The sequence below is a fragment of the Typopeltis vanoorti genome, chromosome 13 (assembly GCF_054136105.1).
Source record: "Typopeltis vanoorti isolate ZY-2024b chromosome 13, IOZ_Tvanoo_1.0, whole genome shotgun sequence".
Lineage (NCBI taxonomy): Eukaryota > Metazoa > Arthropoda > Arachnida > Uropygi > Thelyphonidae > Typopeltis > Typopeltis vanoorti.
In genome coordinates, this window is record NC_143561.1 from 4,483,238 (window position 1) to 4,500,027 (window position 16,790).

The 16,790-nt window shown below is 35.1% G+C and overlaps 1 protein-coding gene across 1 annotated transcript in view; it reads right to left on the minus strand.

The window, feature by feature from the left end:
• Positions 1–375: 375 nt before the first annotated feature.
• The window catches only part of LOC150099897 (pyroglutamyl-peptidase 1), a 105,475-nt gene continuing 89,060 nt past the window's right edge, over positions 376–16,790 (minus strand). The window contains exon 5 of the mRNA XM_090403305.1: positions 376–10,013. Within this exon, the coding sequence (XP_090259431.1) occupies positions 9,836–10,013 (178 nt within the window). The 3' untranslated portion in view covers positions 376–9,835. The remainder of the gene's footprint in view (positions 10,014–16,790) is intronic.

The following is a 16,790-nucleotide window of genomic DNA, read 5'->3' on the forward strand; positions in this document are numbered from 1 at the left end:
GCTAATTATACGAGTACAAAAGCTGATGAAAACTAATTCCTTAAATGTTGTAGTATATAGCAGAAAGTTTAAGAAGCTTAACAAATAATTAAATAGTCAACACACTATTTCAGTATGAATTTATAAATTTCAAGATTTCAGTGTTCCAGTTATACATATGAATATATTTTATGAGCTGCTCAGCAGCCTTAGTTTATTTATTTATTTATTATGATTTTTAAACCAATGTTATAATAAAAGTGGGTTATATAAAAAAGCTATTATTCCCGAATTTATCAAACAATATTGAAATATGCATTAAACTTCACTTGGTAATACTTAACTGTTGGTGATAAAGTTCTGAGAATGACAGAAAAATTTCTAAGAGACAAAGAGTATTATAGCACCTCAAGTTTATTATCTTATACACATTTATGTTACAAATGACAAAATTGTTTCAGAAAATATATTTAAATGTCATTAGCCTTTCACAATATGAATCAGAAAATAGATTCTTCCACTGTCTACATAAAGAAATCATATAGTATACTCTAGAAGTAAACATCAAGTTTTTGTAGAAAGTTCACTTTGTCACAATGCACATTATATTTGCCACAAAATTATATGCTTGTTTTAATCGTTTATACAAATGGATTAATCCTTTATCAAAGAGGAATCATACTTTACCCACTTAGATAAAGAATTAAACATAAGTATAATTTCTTAGCAAGTATAATTTACTTTGTTAGTTTTTATATACCAGTCTACTTCCTCCTAAAATAGTTTCTTTTTTAATGACTTTTTTAAAAAAAATAATGTGCAGTAAATGCTTGCTACGGTGAATTAAGAGACCAGAGAAATGATTTGTGTAAAACACCGACATGAAAATAATGCTTTCGCATGTTTAAAGAAAGACTTGGGGAGAAACATTGTTGGTGTTGGCTGTGGGGCACATATTGTCCACAACTGTCTACGAAGATGTTCTTCCAATAGACATTGAAGCTTTGATCGTTAAAGTTACCAAGTATTTTTACATTTATACCATTTGCATATCTCAGCTGAAAGATTTTTGTGACTTTGGGCAAGTGAAATACAGGAAATTACTGAAACATGGAAATACAAGATTCTTATCTCTCCTCCCAGCTATTGAACGATTTCTTCATATGTATGAAGGTCTGAAGTCTTACTTCTGCTCACTAGAGCACTATCCAGTGATTATAAGTAATTTTTTCAACAGTGAGTGTGGAGAAATGTACCGGTGGTTTGTGTATGGACAGTTCCATCTCTTCGATGAAACCATTTTGGCTATGGAGACAACAAAGGCAACTGCAACTGAAGTGACCATTGAGCTTGAAAAACTGAGAACAAGCATTCAGGAAAGACTAGAAAGTAGATTTTTGCCACAGGGAGCCAAAAAATTATTACAATCACTTGAAGATGAGGGATAGATTAATGGTACAGTTGTCATGCAAGAAGTTACTGCCTTTTATGAGAGATGCATCTCTTACATTGAAATGTGGCAAAACAGCTTTGGTGAGAACACCAGATCCTTTGCTTGGGTCAACAATAACACCTCATCATGGCCTGATGTAGAAAAGTCTGCAGAAAAAGTTAATGAGGCAGTTGGGTTTGAAGCTATAGATTTGGATAATCTTTTTGGTGAGCTGGTGATTGCTAAGAATTTTTTAAAAGAAAATAGGAGGCAAACAGAAGAAAACTTGAAAACTAGTGAAGAAAAGTGGGTTGGATTGTTCTCCCATTTCAAGAGCCAAAAGATAAATTTGTAACCTCTCATGCCATAGAATACATATTCTGCTTTCCTGGTACTTCTACTCCAGTTGAAAGAATATTTTCAGTGATGAACAATGTGTGGTCAGAAGAAAAAAGTAGAATATTGGAATCAACTATTAATCTTGTTGTATTGTGAAATTAATATTGAACTCACCTGCACATAGTTCTATGACAAAATTAAAAAGCAACACACAATTTTTACAGAAGGTTCACTCAAGTGATAAATATGAGTGGTATACTACAGCTCAGAAGGAATAAAGACAGTGGATAAAAATATTACAAACATTGTTTAAAATAATCATTAATCTCGTCAACATTCATAGACTAAAAACTTTTTTCAAAGTTTAACAGTTTTTTTCCAAAAAACAAAATAGACATTTAAAACATACATAATTAATAAAATACTTTTAATTTTTTTTTAAGTTAACAGTAAATCTGTTTTGTTTGCTTTTCTTAGAAGAACCGTGCTTAAATGTACAATTATTTTGATGCCAATTAAACAATTTAAGTTAAAAGTCAATATTAATATATTTGTCGTACCAGTTATTATCTTGTATAGAAGCGTCCCCGTTTGGGAAAATCAAAATATGGTCAGGTTAACATTAGTCAACATTAAGGAGAGCGGAAAAGTGATTGGCACAGCTAGTGTGAATGTGAGATTTCTAATTGGACAGACATTCAATAACAGACAGCTGACATAAATTGATACTATTCTCTTAGAACTGTAAATTAAAGAGATATGGCACAACATACAGTATTTCTTTAATCTGAAGTTTTATGAAAAGTTATGAAGTTATGTGGGTAATATCTTATTTTGTGCTTGAAAGATTCTTAATCCATAAGGTAAAACTGTTTTGATTCAGAATTAATTATTTTTCATTTTAATGGTAGTCTGTACATATTTAGTTCATTATGAAAATTTCAGGTAAAGCTAACATAATATTTTGAAATTGAAACATTAATTCTGCATTTTCATTTTATTACATGCTCTTCTAGTTCTTTCTTATACGTCTCCCATTATTGTTTACATTTGTACATTTTCATGTGCTGTTTTGCTCCTATCAATCCTTAATGTTCTGTTGTCAATGGACACTTTCCCACTGTTTCTTTTGTTCTACATTCCACAATTTTCTATGTCCTCTTTCCCACAATTTCCTGCATTTATGTATGGTTCCTGCATTACGTAAACTTTGTTCTATCATCAATGTGAAGTTTTTGTCCATTTCCTTTTTCTAGTGATAGTAATATCATCTGCATGGAAATTAAATTTGATATTGTGAAGGTTTTGAGCTTTAAGTGTTTATAATAGTTAACTTAAAATAGCAGTGGTTCTGTGGGACATAGGCCATTTGTAGTTCATTACAGGACATCACTTCATTATAGTGGTGTTTGCTATAGCATGCTGACTACTAGAGTATTCTATGAAAGCACTTGTATTAATCAAGATTAGTTCGGAAATACATTCACAGCAACTATGATAAAATCATAGGCCAGTTTTTCTTCTAGCCAATTTGTTTATTTGAAGGATGGAAAAAAAAAAAAACGTTTTCTGCATGAAGCAGACTATCTAAACATTGCTTGAAAAATTGTTATAAATATTTCTCCATTCTAGAAGATTTTAAACCAGATCTATTCAAAGAGCAAATGTTATGCTGTCCTTGCAACTGCACTACAGAGGCAAGAAAAATAACTGGCAATAATGAGAGTCCATAAGGTCTGCTTCTCAGGAGGGAAAATGAGCTAGATAATTCATGCTTTGAATATGAGAAGAAAATCAGCAAGTGAGTTAGTGGTGGAAATAATGAGATTATCGAGGTCAGTGAAAGATAACAGTACTGCGTGAAAGACTGTCAGTGTGTTCCCAAGGTATGATTAAGATGAGTTGAGATGTACAGAAAGAAGCATGAATATGTGGCATGTATTTGAGAGAAGCATGGAATTATACAGAAGTGATGGATTACATTTGAATGGCTTTGAAGTGAGTGAACTGGAGAAACTGTTGCTTGACAGAAGTGCATGTTGTAATATAGGCAAGAGATCAGAAGTAAGAGGTGAAGTGAAAGGTCAGCAGAGTGAAATCGAATGAACTGAAGTGCTTGGGAATGGAAATGGTAGTAGTGTAAGAGATATAGAGAGAACGAGAATGCAAGTTGAACAGGGAAAAGGGGAAAATAACAAAGATAAAATTGCTTTGCTGAATGTTTATTCACCCAAAAATTGATGGAATAAGTGAAACATGAATAAATGTTTTTGGTTAGTGCTACTGATGATAGAAAGGGGAATGATGTCCACATAAGATAGGCATAAAAGAAGTAAATAGTGGCAATGGTTTTGAGGCAGTGTGGTGTGAGGTGGAGGTTGACAGGAAGATATATATTTAGTTGGATGTTGATATAGGCCAGGAAGTGTGGTGATGAAGAAATGTATAAGCAACTTTGGTTAGTAAACAAGGAAAGGGTGATTGTTATGAACGACTTTAATTATGGTATAAACTGGAATGAAAGATAGCATTTGGGAATAAGGAAAATTGAATTTCTGAAGTTCTTGAGAGACAACTATCTCAGACAGTATGTAAAGGAGGGCACGTGAAGATCGAGAGTTTTAGATCTGATCATTTCTTCAGAGAATGCGATTATGAATGGGGTTTCACACTTCTCTCCAGTTGGTGAGAGTGAAGATGAAGACTTTTGTGAAGAAAGGATAAATGTGGAAGTACAAGGCTGGTGATTATGATAAGCTTAGGAGACAGCTTGAGACTATAGCATGGAATGAAGCATTGAGCAGTAAAGAAATAAATGCTCTTGGGAACTTACAAAGAAACACATAACAGCATCAATGTGTGAATGCATTGCAAAGGGTAAAAGGCTGAATACTGTAAGTGTAAAATGGATGAATGGGGGGATAAAGCATGGTATCTGGAAGATAATTATGATGATTTATGGTTTTTTAATGGTGCAAGGACAGCAAAGATCATACTGTGTCATATACAAGGTTATAGAAGTACAGTAGGTAAGACAATCATAAACATCTATACTGGCATTGGGATGTGAAACCATGATCTGTTGGTTGGAGAGAAGGTAACCAAAAAGAGTAACCATTTGGCCAACTAGGCTGGTGAATCTGCAAGAAGGCACTCTGGAAGCAGCACAAGATGAATAATGGTACTAATCAGTTGCATGAAGAGTGATTGAGAAGAGCAGGCCAGGAGAGTGGCTCATTTGGACAGTAAAGTGCATTTGGAGGCACTTTACTGTCCAACTGTACGTGATGTGACTTCATGTGCAAACTTTGTTTGCTTACACTTGAATAAACGATGAAACCAAGAATATAATTTCTTGGCATGTTTAATTTATAGTAAAGTGTAATATGAGCAGAAATTAGCAAATCAGACCAAGAAAATCCCTGGGGAATTTTTTTGACATGTGGTAACCAGAAAAAAAAGAACGATTATGGCAAGATGATCGTTAATGAATGAAAGTGGTAAACTAGTAACTGCTGCAAAGGACAGTCAAGGTAATCAGTGAGTTCATGAGGGTGTTTTTCAACCTAAGTTTGAAATCAGGAGAAGCTCAAGTGTAGAGAATGAAATGAGAGAATATTCATTGGTGATCAAGTAAGAGGTATATGAGAAGTTAAGTAAGCTATATATCAATAAGGCAATAGGACATGGTGACATATCACCACATGTCTTAAGGAAATGTTCAGGAAATTAATCTTATTATTATTTGACACCTCCAGGAGTAATAAGACTCATCGATGGAGGGCACCTACTCTACAACTCTCCATCTCCACCACTCAACCTCATCCACAAACTGCCTCATCTACACCAACATCATCTACTGTACACCATCACCACTATTATTTTCACCGATGATCACAAACATCCATCAGCCATGGCCTACCTGTTTAACAACAGTCTTGTTAAACAGGACAAGTCCCAAAGGAGTGGAAAGCAAAACTGTTTCAATTCAAAGGTGGTGATAAGGCTAAGGCAGCAAAATATAGGCCAATCTGTATACCTGGAGTTGTAGTTAAGGCACTGGAGAGGTTGGAGAGATATAGGATAGAAAAGTGGGTTGATAACAGTGGTATTCTTTGTGCTTGTCAGCATGGATTTATTTAAGGGAGGTCATGTTTTACATATTTGCTTATGTACTATAACAAGGTGATGAAAGTATTGTATAAGGGAGATGCATATTTAGTGGAATACTTAGATTTTGCAAAGGCTTCTGACAGATTGCCACACCACAAGTTGGTCACTAAACTGAAACTGATGGGATTGGATGACAGACTAGTGTGTTGGAGAGGTGAATGGCTAATGAATCACCTTGGTCTAATTGTTTAACAAGAGTCTTGAAACAGCATACGACCCAGAGGAGTGTAAGGAAGGTAATATTGTTTCACTTCACAAAAGTAGTGATGAGGCTAAGGCTACAAATTGTAGGCCAATCTGTATATCTGGAGTTATAGTTAAATTATTGGATAGGTTGGTGAGAGGACAAAAGTGGTTTGATAACAGCATTATTCTCTGTGCTTGTCAGTATGGGTCTGTTAAAGGGAAGCTGTTTTTACCAATTTGCTTATGTACTATAACAAGGTGACAAATACCTTGGACAGGGGAGATGCATGTACAGTAGTATATAGGTAGGCCACATTTTACGTTTTCTCTATTTACAAAGATTTAAATTAACGAACATTTCAAATTCAATAACATAAAATCTTAAACAGAATGGGAGAGGAAAGATTAGCAAAACAAGTGTTCTCTGACAGGTTGGTAGGAAAAAGACTCAGAGGAAGACAAAGATATAGGTGGATTGATACAGTAAAAAGTGCCTTAGAAGAGAGAGAGAAATATAAGATATGATAATGTTGGAGTCTAGATAGGTAACAGACTGATTTGGAGGAAAATTGTAGATAAAAAGTTAGCAATGATGTAATTTTTCATGTAGTACTATCATATCCTGTACACCCCTTGAAGGTATATATCAGGAATTTGATGATGATGATGATGATAACATAAAATCAAACGTAAGAAGAATAAAACAAAATCAAAAGCATAAATGCAAGCTGTCATTCGTGGTTGTTTTTGTTTTATATTCTGCAGTATTATGGGTAGAAATTACAAAAAAAAATTGTTTACACTTTGGTCTACAATGAACCATGTTGTAAAGACTGCTAAAAGAGTTAAAATTTAATATTAGTATTTAAAAGTAGAAATTCACTTACCATTGATGCAAAAATGTAAGTGATTTCGGCACATCAAATCAGGTGAGTGCCATTCTGATGTGTGTGTAAAGCAATAATGACTTGTACAGCATCAACAATGCAGATAACAAAGTGTTCACATGCAGGAATTGTTAATGCAAAAGTGTCAAGATCATCACATTCAAGGAGTGAAGTAATGGAAAAATGATTAGTGCTGTGGATTGATGATATGAATCAAAACACCATTCCCATGACTCGAGGCATGTCCATGAATCATGTATTTTTTCATGTATGCATTCTTTGTCCATGAATCATGGACAAAGCAAAGTTCATGTTTTCTCATTAAAGCTTCTCCATTATGTTGTCATTATACAGTATTTTTATTTTAATTTATAACTTATTATCTTAAGCTATTTATAAATTTGTTGTCAAGTGGTGTCTCATGATAGACTTGTGTTTGGAGAATTCCAAAAACTTAGCTGTTTATTTAGAAAAACTAGCAATATTAATTAAAAGCTGTGTTAAACTAGATTGTATTGTGGTAGTAAGTAATTTAAGTTAAGTTTTATTTAAATATAGTTAATATAGTCTTTTCACAAGGTAAGTTGCATAGTGTAGCACATGGCATTGATGTGAAGTGCCACGTGCTACGGTATGGCATCCAAAGCACCACTGTTTAAAGAATTCAACTAGAGGGACTTCATACAGTGCACATTTCCAAAGGCAAATGGACTTTGGTGGAGATATTGCATTAACAAGAGAGGCAAAGGCTATTGATAGATTGCCATACCACAAGATGTTCACTTTCCTCTTCTTGAGGAGAGTACAGTAGAGGAAAGAGGAAAATCCCAGAAGAGGAAAGTCACTACTGGTGTGTTGCAGGAGTCTGTTTTCAGACCATTGTTATTTAATTTGTATATTAATTATATTGGGATAATTGGTGATATACAACTGTTTGCAGATGATGCAAAATTGAGAAGAGTGATGAGGAATCAAATAGATGTAGCCTAAAAGGAGAACTTGAATAAATTGTGCAAGTAAGCAACAGTATGGAACTGTCAGTTCAATGTTACAAAGTGTAATGTTGTAAAATTTGATAGGCAACAATGGGATGCAAAGTATACATCTGGTCGGGAAATTTTGGAAGTTGAATAGACAAGAGATCTTGGAGTGGTGGTGGTAGACAAGGATCTGAGGTTCAGAGGTCACATTGCATCTTTGTGATGTGGAATATGAAGAGAGATTGAGGAAATGCTTGCAAGGCATTGCTTTGCAAGCATTCCAGGCCATACCTGAAAGTTGTATAAGGAGGGTGTGAGCAGCAGCAGTAGGTTCTTTGCATGGAGAGTAGTTAGTGAAATGCCTTACTTGACATTGTGGCAAATGCAGATACACTGAATGAGATTAAAGCACAGTTTTATGGGCTTTGTGTATAGCAGTGTGTACACTGTTAAACACAGTGTGTTACACTGTACACCCACGATGAGTCTGACTCCATGGAGATCTGGTGTTAATAAAAGCTGAGTGTTTTGATTCAAGTGTATGTCATGGCTATAAATGCAAAGAATAGAACAAAAGGACATTTTCCATCATTAATCTGTGAAATAACTTCTTCATGCAACTTTTTCAGTAAATGTATTAAAATATTCATGTTGGTCATCTCAACTTCTCAGATAATACCAATGTTTACAAGAATTTTTTAATTTATCTAATTTCTTAAGAAACTAAAAGAATTAGATCCTTCTCATAATCACATTTATTTCCCATAGAGAATACATGGTGCTCCTTTAGTTCTACCTGTTTGAAGGCAGCCTTCTTTCTCAGTTCTCACCTGCACTCCACAGATAAAACTAATGTTCTTATAGGCTCTTTGACCTCTCATGTTAGGATTAATATAAAAATATAAAGTTCATCTACTTCATGCATGCATTTACCAACAGCAAGCCCAGAACTATCAATAAATCAAAGCTTTTTGTGGGGTGGGGTGGGGTGGGGGGAGAAGACAGAGAAAATGTTAGATAACTGCCACCACCATTTCATGGCTCTAAATACTAACAATATTATTGTGTGTAATAAGTGAGCTATGGTAAATTTTCTAGAGTGGCAGGCTTAAAACCCAAGTTTCCAGGAGGAAAACTCTACCTGCTCATGACAGACATTGACTAACTCAGGAACCTGTTGAAGAAAAGCTTAGAAAAAGTTCCTCTAGTCAGCAACTAGAATCAAACTTAGAATGTCTTTCTTCATGCAGCCTGGAATTAGATAAAGAAATTGTCTAATTATTTTGTTATCTAATCTCTTTCATATATATAATGCTTGTCATTTTTAGGTACAAAAAATTTTTTTTAACACTTTTAATGAGAATGAGAAGTTGTCTGAAAACATTTAATGACAAAGAGAGAAGTTCTCCAAAAAAAAATAATGTTAGAAAGGAAAGTGGAAAGAAAGTCAAATCAGAAAGCATGTAAATAAATTGTGAAAAACTGCCACTGTTGTCATATGTTGAGTCAGGTTTTGAAAAAAGTTAATGGCTATCCTAATAAACAATATCTGGAATTAGAGAAGGTTAAAAAAAGTGTAATTGTCAAGTTTAATGAAAATAACAGTACAATATACAAAGAAAAACAAAAATACATAAGCTGAAGATTTTAATATTTGATAAAAGACTTTTTAACACCTAAAGACCACAACCATAGCATGGATTATAAAAATTATGGGTGCCATAAAATGTTATCTTACTGAATTGGAAGCCCACAATTACCCACTCAAACTATATTCATGTTAAATTATAATACACTAAATTTATTCGAGCCTAATTTACAGAAAAAAAAAAAATATATATATATATATATATTATTGTTCATTCAGGTATATTTGAATTTATTTCATTAGCCTGTTTCAGCATTGCACAAATTGCTATACGTAGACTTTCTGCCAACTGATGGGCACTGTAAGGCTCATCCAATGATGGAAGGTGGATGAAGGCTGTCAGTCCAGTGAGACTTAGAGAAGTGTAATAAATGAATTCACATAGGTACCTACATAAAAAGATGAATTACAATTAGTAAGAGAGTTTGTTATATTAGGAATGAAGAATGCTGCATTTTTGTTTTAATAAATATTTGAAATATTTTGAGATTTTAATAAACATTTCAAGAAACATTATCAGGATAAACTGTTGGCTTTTATGATTTTTTTATTAAAGACTATAGACTCAATAACTATGTTTTTTTTTAAAGCAAACTCAAAACTCAATTATGATAACATGAATTATCAATGTACATATATGCAAGTAATATTTTGTTGGCTTGAGTAGACACTATCTCTACTCTCCACCTTACAGGCTGTTGGACTCAAATCCAACGTTTGAGAGTGTCCTTGGTAGTAGATGATTTCTGTATGTTAAATCACCTACCACTCAAGCCATCACTTATTGGTGATCTAAAGTGTTTTGAAAATTATACAATATCTGATCTCTAGGCAGAATTCCCAAATAATTTAAAGCCTCATCCCACTCATGGTATGAAAGATTTTCAATTCTTTGTAGAAAGGATTCACATTAAAAAAAAAAAAAAAGAGAGAGAGCGAGAGAGAGACACCTATTATTTCACAAAATTTATGACAAACACATTCTCTGTCTTTCTCCCACAGTAATTATGGATAATTTGCTCAAGAAAATCAAACTTTCCTCAATATCATACAAGTTGAATAGTAATGGTAAAATAGACCATATGGGCACCACTAGTGACTACAATCTCAATAGTGATAACCTCCAATCCAATATACTAATCTATGATCTAATCCTATGTCTATTATGTGCCTCTTAAATATCTGGAGGTCAAAATCGTTAAGGGAAAATTGATCTGGTGGGGATGAGTCATTCTAAAGAAAAGAGACAGGAGTTGGAGGAAAGGAGTTGACCAGAAGCTGCTCATATTCTCATATATTTAAAAGAAAACAGAGAACTGAAGATAACCAGTTTGGCAGAAGAGCACCCATGAAAATAATAGAAAAGAAAAAGCAGAAACAGTGTGAAAATGTATGAGTGGAGTGAATTTGTGAGAAAGATAGAGACCTATGGAGTAGACTTCTCTTTTCTAGATAACATCAATTATTCTTAAACAGGTTTTGCTTCAAAGCCCAAAATGTGCTAGGAAAAGCTCCAAGAAGATATTTTATTTTTATTATTATTTAGGCCACCAAGGAGTCAAAAGACTCATCTCGGGAGGTCCTTCCTAGAAAACACAAGTCTATCAAGACTCATCGTGGGAGGTCACTCCTAGTAAAAACAAAGTCTATCATACCACTCCTTAAACTCATTGACCATTCTGGCTCTCACCACTCTATCAGGCAATGCATTCCACGGTTCAACCACTCCTCACCCTCTCGCTCACAGTTCCCTTTTGTAACTTCCAGGGATGGCCCCTTGTCATCACGCCTTCATGCTGTTCAACCAAGCGAAAGAACTCCCCAATGTCAACCCTGTAACCACCTCTCAACAGTTTAAAAGTCTCAATCATATCACCTCTCCTTCTATCCACCAAACTCTGCAGTCCACATTCCTTCAGCCAATCCTCATAACTAACATTGTACAGTCCTGAAGCTGTCTTTGTTATCTGCCTCTGTACCCTTTCCACAGTTAATTTATCCCCTTCAAATCCTGGGGACCAAATCTGAGAACAATAGTCTGAGAACTAAAATGTAAGGTCTTGAGGTTTTTGGACACATCGATGGGATGCTGCATACTCTATTGGAGGAGATATCTGGATGAAGTAGGGGAGACAACATGGATTCATACTCTATATGAATATTGAGTATCAGCTTATCATGTAGCACCCTGTCAAATGCCTTTGCTAAGTCTAGGAAAATGACAGTATATGCCTTTCCCTCATCCAATGCTCTTGTAACTTTATTATAAAAGGCTAGCATATTACTAAAACAAGAGCATCCCCTCACAAATCCATGTTGACTCTCACAGATAACATTACCCTCATCTGCCCAATGTTGTATACGGTCCCTAACTAATTTCTCCAAGATCTTAACAACTACTGATGACACACAAACTGGTCTATAATTAGACACTTCCAGTCTGCTACCACCCTTATGCAATAGCACTATCTTACCTTCCTTCCATTCCCTGGGCACTTTTCCTGCAGCTAGACTTTCATTGAAAAGCCAGCTCAAAGGAGCTGTCAGTTCCTTTGCACATTCTCTCAAAACGCATGGTAAAATACCATCCAGTCCCACAGCTTTACTGACATCCAGAGTATTCAGTATTTGGAACACACTCTCCTCCTGCACCTCTAAACCTCGAACCTGTCCTATCCCTCTAGTATTAAAACTGACTCCTCCAAGATGAAATACTCCAATAAAGTGTTCATTGAACAATTCCACTATGTCCTCTGCATCAGTCACTCTATTCCCATTTTTATTGCACAATATCATTCTTCCACAGTCATTTCTCCTCCTACTGGCCACATAGCTAAAAAATTCCCTAGGATTTTCTTTGGATCTTAGGGCCAATCTCCTCTCATATTCCAGTTTCGCCTTTCTTACCATACTGGTCACTCTTCTGGCCTGTGTCTTATATTCTTCATGCAACTTCTCTTGACCTGTCTCCTTATATCTCTTCCATAGCCTCTTTTTCACATGCAGCTCCTGTTTAATATTGTTTGTCAACTCCAAATTGTGTCCTCTTCTTCACTTGTGGAATACAGCTTACTATTACTGCTAACAAATATTCCTTCACAATTTCCCAAGCACCAATGATATCCCGGTCTTCCAATTCCTCCGTCCATGAAACTTCCGCAAGTTGATGTCTAAGACTATTGTAATCACCTGCCTTATAATTCCACATATATTCCCATCTCTTTGATGCTCCTGCATCTATTCATCTTCCAAGTCAAAACCACATGGTCACTCTCTCCAACTGGTGGGAGAGATTTCATCTCACTTATTATCAGCTCTTCTGATGCTATGACCAAATCCAAAACTCTTGAACCTCTTGTTCCCTGTATTACATGTTGCCTAAGATATCTGTCCCTCAAGAATTCTAGAAATTCCATTCCCTTTGTTAAATTGTGAATGAAGATATTTGAGAATTATAATACTTCATTCACATTTAACACAATCTACCATAACTTAAGCAACATTTGTAAATATTATTTGATGTTAATCTCTTGCTTGTAAATTATTATTCATATAATTACTTTGAGTTTGTGTATTATTGTTTTATTATTTAATCTAGAATATGTATTAGTACTGAAAGGACTCTGTATTAAAATGTCACTCAATTTATTTTATTTATTCCTATGTTAATGTTGTAAGATGCTATGCATATATATTATAAGAATTTGTATTTATCATATTTAAATGTATTTTATGTGAATTACAGATTATGTCTTTATTTATTATTTCTAAAAAAAAAAGAATGTAAATATGTGGAATTCTGCTGATATGATTTTATGTAATTCTTCTGATTGAATTTGATTGGCTAGTAAAGGAGAAACGGAGTTGTTTTTAGCTAGTGCATGCTTAGAATGTGAACGGCTATGATATGGAGAGAAGTCTGTAGATGTAAGCTGAACTGGCTAGAACCGGATTTTGGCAGGAAGAATAAACGCAGTTAATTGAAAAACGAAAGTAAACGAGGAGAAAGCTTAGGGACAGCGAAGAGACTGGACGTCTGTAACGAAAGGAGAGTTGAGATATGCGAAAAAATCGACATGGAAAGGACCGGGAATAAATAGGCATTAAAAACTACCTCTATGGAATTCTGATATTATGATAGATTCCTAATGATTAGAGGAAGAAAGCTGCAGAGCTGAAGTCAATACTTAGTGGAAAATAAGGAATTAGTACATGACGTAAATCTAATGTGTCAACACTTATGTAGCTCTATGTTTAATATTTCAGTTAACATAGTGAAGATTTCTATGAATTGTGTTTCCTCACGGTAATTAGTTAGCAGGAATTTTGATAATGTGCCAAAGTGAATTCAATATGCAGAAGTTGTAACCCAGTAAGACATCCTTTTTACATCCAGTGTGAAGCAAATGTAAATTAGTTCTGCCTAATATATCTTAACCCTAGCTGTGGCCTTTAACTTTAAATAGTCGAAAGAAAGAAGCACTAAAGTGTTTCCCCCCCTTGAGTTGATAACTGCCTTGTGATTCAATTAAGTGTTTATAGACTAGAAGTGAATTAGAGAACCGCAACTATAAAAATATTTATTGGAATTCTGGAACTTTGAATTGTGAGAACTATTTTCTATAAATCAACAGAATATAGAGAACTGAGAGTTGAATGTTTGATGCTTAATGCATTGTATCTATTCTAAGCACCAGAACTAAATCGATGTGTAGATTATGATTTGTCTCATAGAATAGAGACTAGTTGTGATAGAAATACTTATGTCTTGAATAATAAGATCTAAGATGTTTGGCTTTAATCTTAAAACCTAACTGAACAGCTACCGTATCTCAGAGATATTTTGGATTTGTTCAATTGCATAATCTTGTTTAGAAAGTTATACTTAGATGTACATGTTATATAACCCTGCATTAAATGTTTTGTTTTATTGAATTCAATTTGATGTTTGCCTGATTTTCTTTCATCTGCACTACTCATAAAAATTTATCGGACCTTGCGGAAGCCTTAAAAGATAATACTAACCTCGGCCTGTAGAAAAGTGAGATTGCAAACGTTAGTTGATGATTGATTCCTCTATATCGTATAGACTAATCTGAATATAAGGTGGCACCGGATAATATAAATTTTTTATATTAGGATCAGTATCAATCAACATCTGACAAATAAAAAACGGAATTTAATGAAGTAAGGATAAATTCAACTAACCATCATAATTAGATCAGTAAGCAAGATAGGATGACACAACACCTTATTGCTACATGCATCTTCCTCTCCTGTAGGAAGATATTTATACTGCTGTAGTTAAAATCTCCCATAACAATCATTTTTCTTGCACTTGCCAAGCTCAACTGTCTAAACATCTCCTGGTCCCCACCCTCTGTGCTCCCTGGTTTATAGCAATACCCCACTAAATATCCCATCTTTCCCATCTCTACCTCACGCCATATACTTTCAAAATCATTAGTGTCACTGCCTTCCAAAGCCTCCACTCTCAGAGGACATAAGTCGTCAATTATCATAAGCAGTACTCCACCACCAAGCTTTCCCTTTCTATCCTGCCGAAAAATACTGTACCCTGCTACTTCTATTCCTGTTATTATATCCTCTTCTGTCAACCACGTCTCAGTGATCCCAATAATCTTTGGCCAGGCTGATGCTATCAGCACCACCAAATCCTCTCCTTTATTCCGGATACTCCTGGCATTAGTATAAAACATAAAAATGCCATTATTTCTATACCCAGAATTATTCCCTCTAGACTCTACTGGGCTCACCGCTACCTGATGTTGTCCCCTTCTCCCAAGTACCCTTTCCCATAAGAGGCCACCCCTGCTACCATCCACCTTGGACATTCTAGTTTCCCTACATTGACTCGTTCAAAACAGCAATCTCATGCCTACCTCCATCCTCATTCATATGCAAGAGGTCTCTCGCATACAATTCTCCTCTCTGCCCTCAAATGCTGTCCAAGCATCCACATATTCCAATCCTGTCTTTTGACACATTCTAGCTATTATGTTATTCAATATGACTGCTCTTCTACTCAGCTCGTCACAATCATACCTAGGCAACACGCACACTATCTTTCCTCTCTGCGTCTTCTTTCGTACTATCTCAAGCAAGAATCTCATATCTCTCACTGCCCAATTTACATAACCTCTCAAGTCATTTGTTCCTACCATCACAATCATCTCATCCATCCTTTCACCCTTCTGAATTGCCATAGCCACACTTTCTATTGTTCCTCCAGGCGAACACTCCTCACGCATCCTACTTGCACACAACGGATCATTGAGTCACCATACATTACACCTCTTACCATTCCCTCTCTTCTACTGTTCCCATTCTCTCCTCTTCTATCATTCCCATACCTCTCTCTTATTCCCTCTCTTCCACTTATCCTATTCTCTCCTCTTCTATCCTTCATATACCTCTCTCTTCTACTGTTCCCATTCTCTCCTCTTCTATCATTCCCATACGTCTCTGTCCTTCCCTCTCTTCTACTGTTCCTATTCTCTACTCTTCTATCATTTTCATACCTCTCTCTCATTCCCTGTCTTCTACTGTTTCTATACTCTCCTAATCTATCATTCCCAAACTCCTCTCTCATTTCATCTCTCCTACTGCTTCTATACTCTCCTCTTCTATCATTCACAAATCTCTCAAGTACTGCAGATAATTTGTAATTCTTGCTTAAGGACTTGCTCATCAGAATAAAATGTTGCTGTTCAGTTTTTGAGGTTATTAATGATCCCAAGTTTTTGTATTAGAAATCAAAGTATATGTATTGGCAGGACAGTGAAGGATAGATCTTCATTGCCCAAGGGAAGACACATGATAAGTGCATCTAGGAATAGAAGTATGCTCTGGGTTTCTGTTTCAACAGTGAACTGTATATATACCACCAACAAATCAGTGTTGTTTATCAGATGAGAGAGGTTTTAAAGTTTAGGGGCCATGGTGCCAACAAAAATATCAGTTTAAAAAAAAAAAATTGTCAACATATCTGATCCAAACAGGGCTTTGAAGTAAATAAATCTAGAGAATGCTGCTCAAAAGCTTTCATATAAAAGTTGGTAATAGACAGACAGAGTGGTGAAGTCATTTCTACACCCTCTTTTTGTAGACAAAAATTATCTTGCCACATGAAGACACAGAAGGAT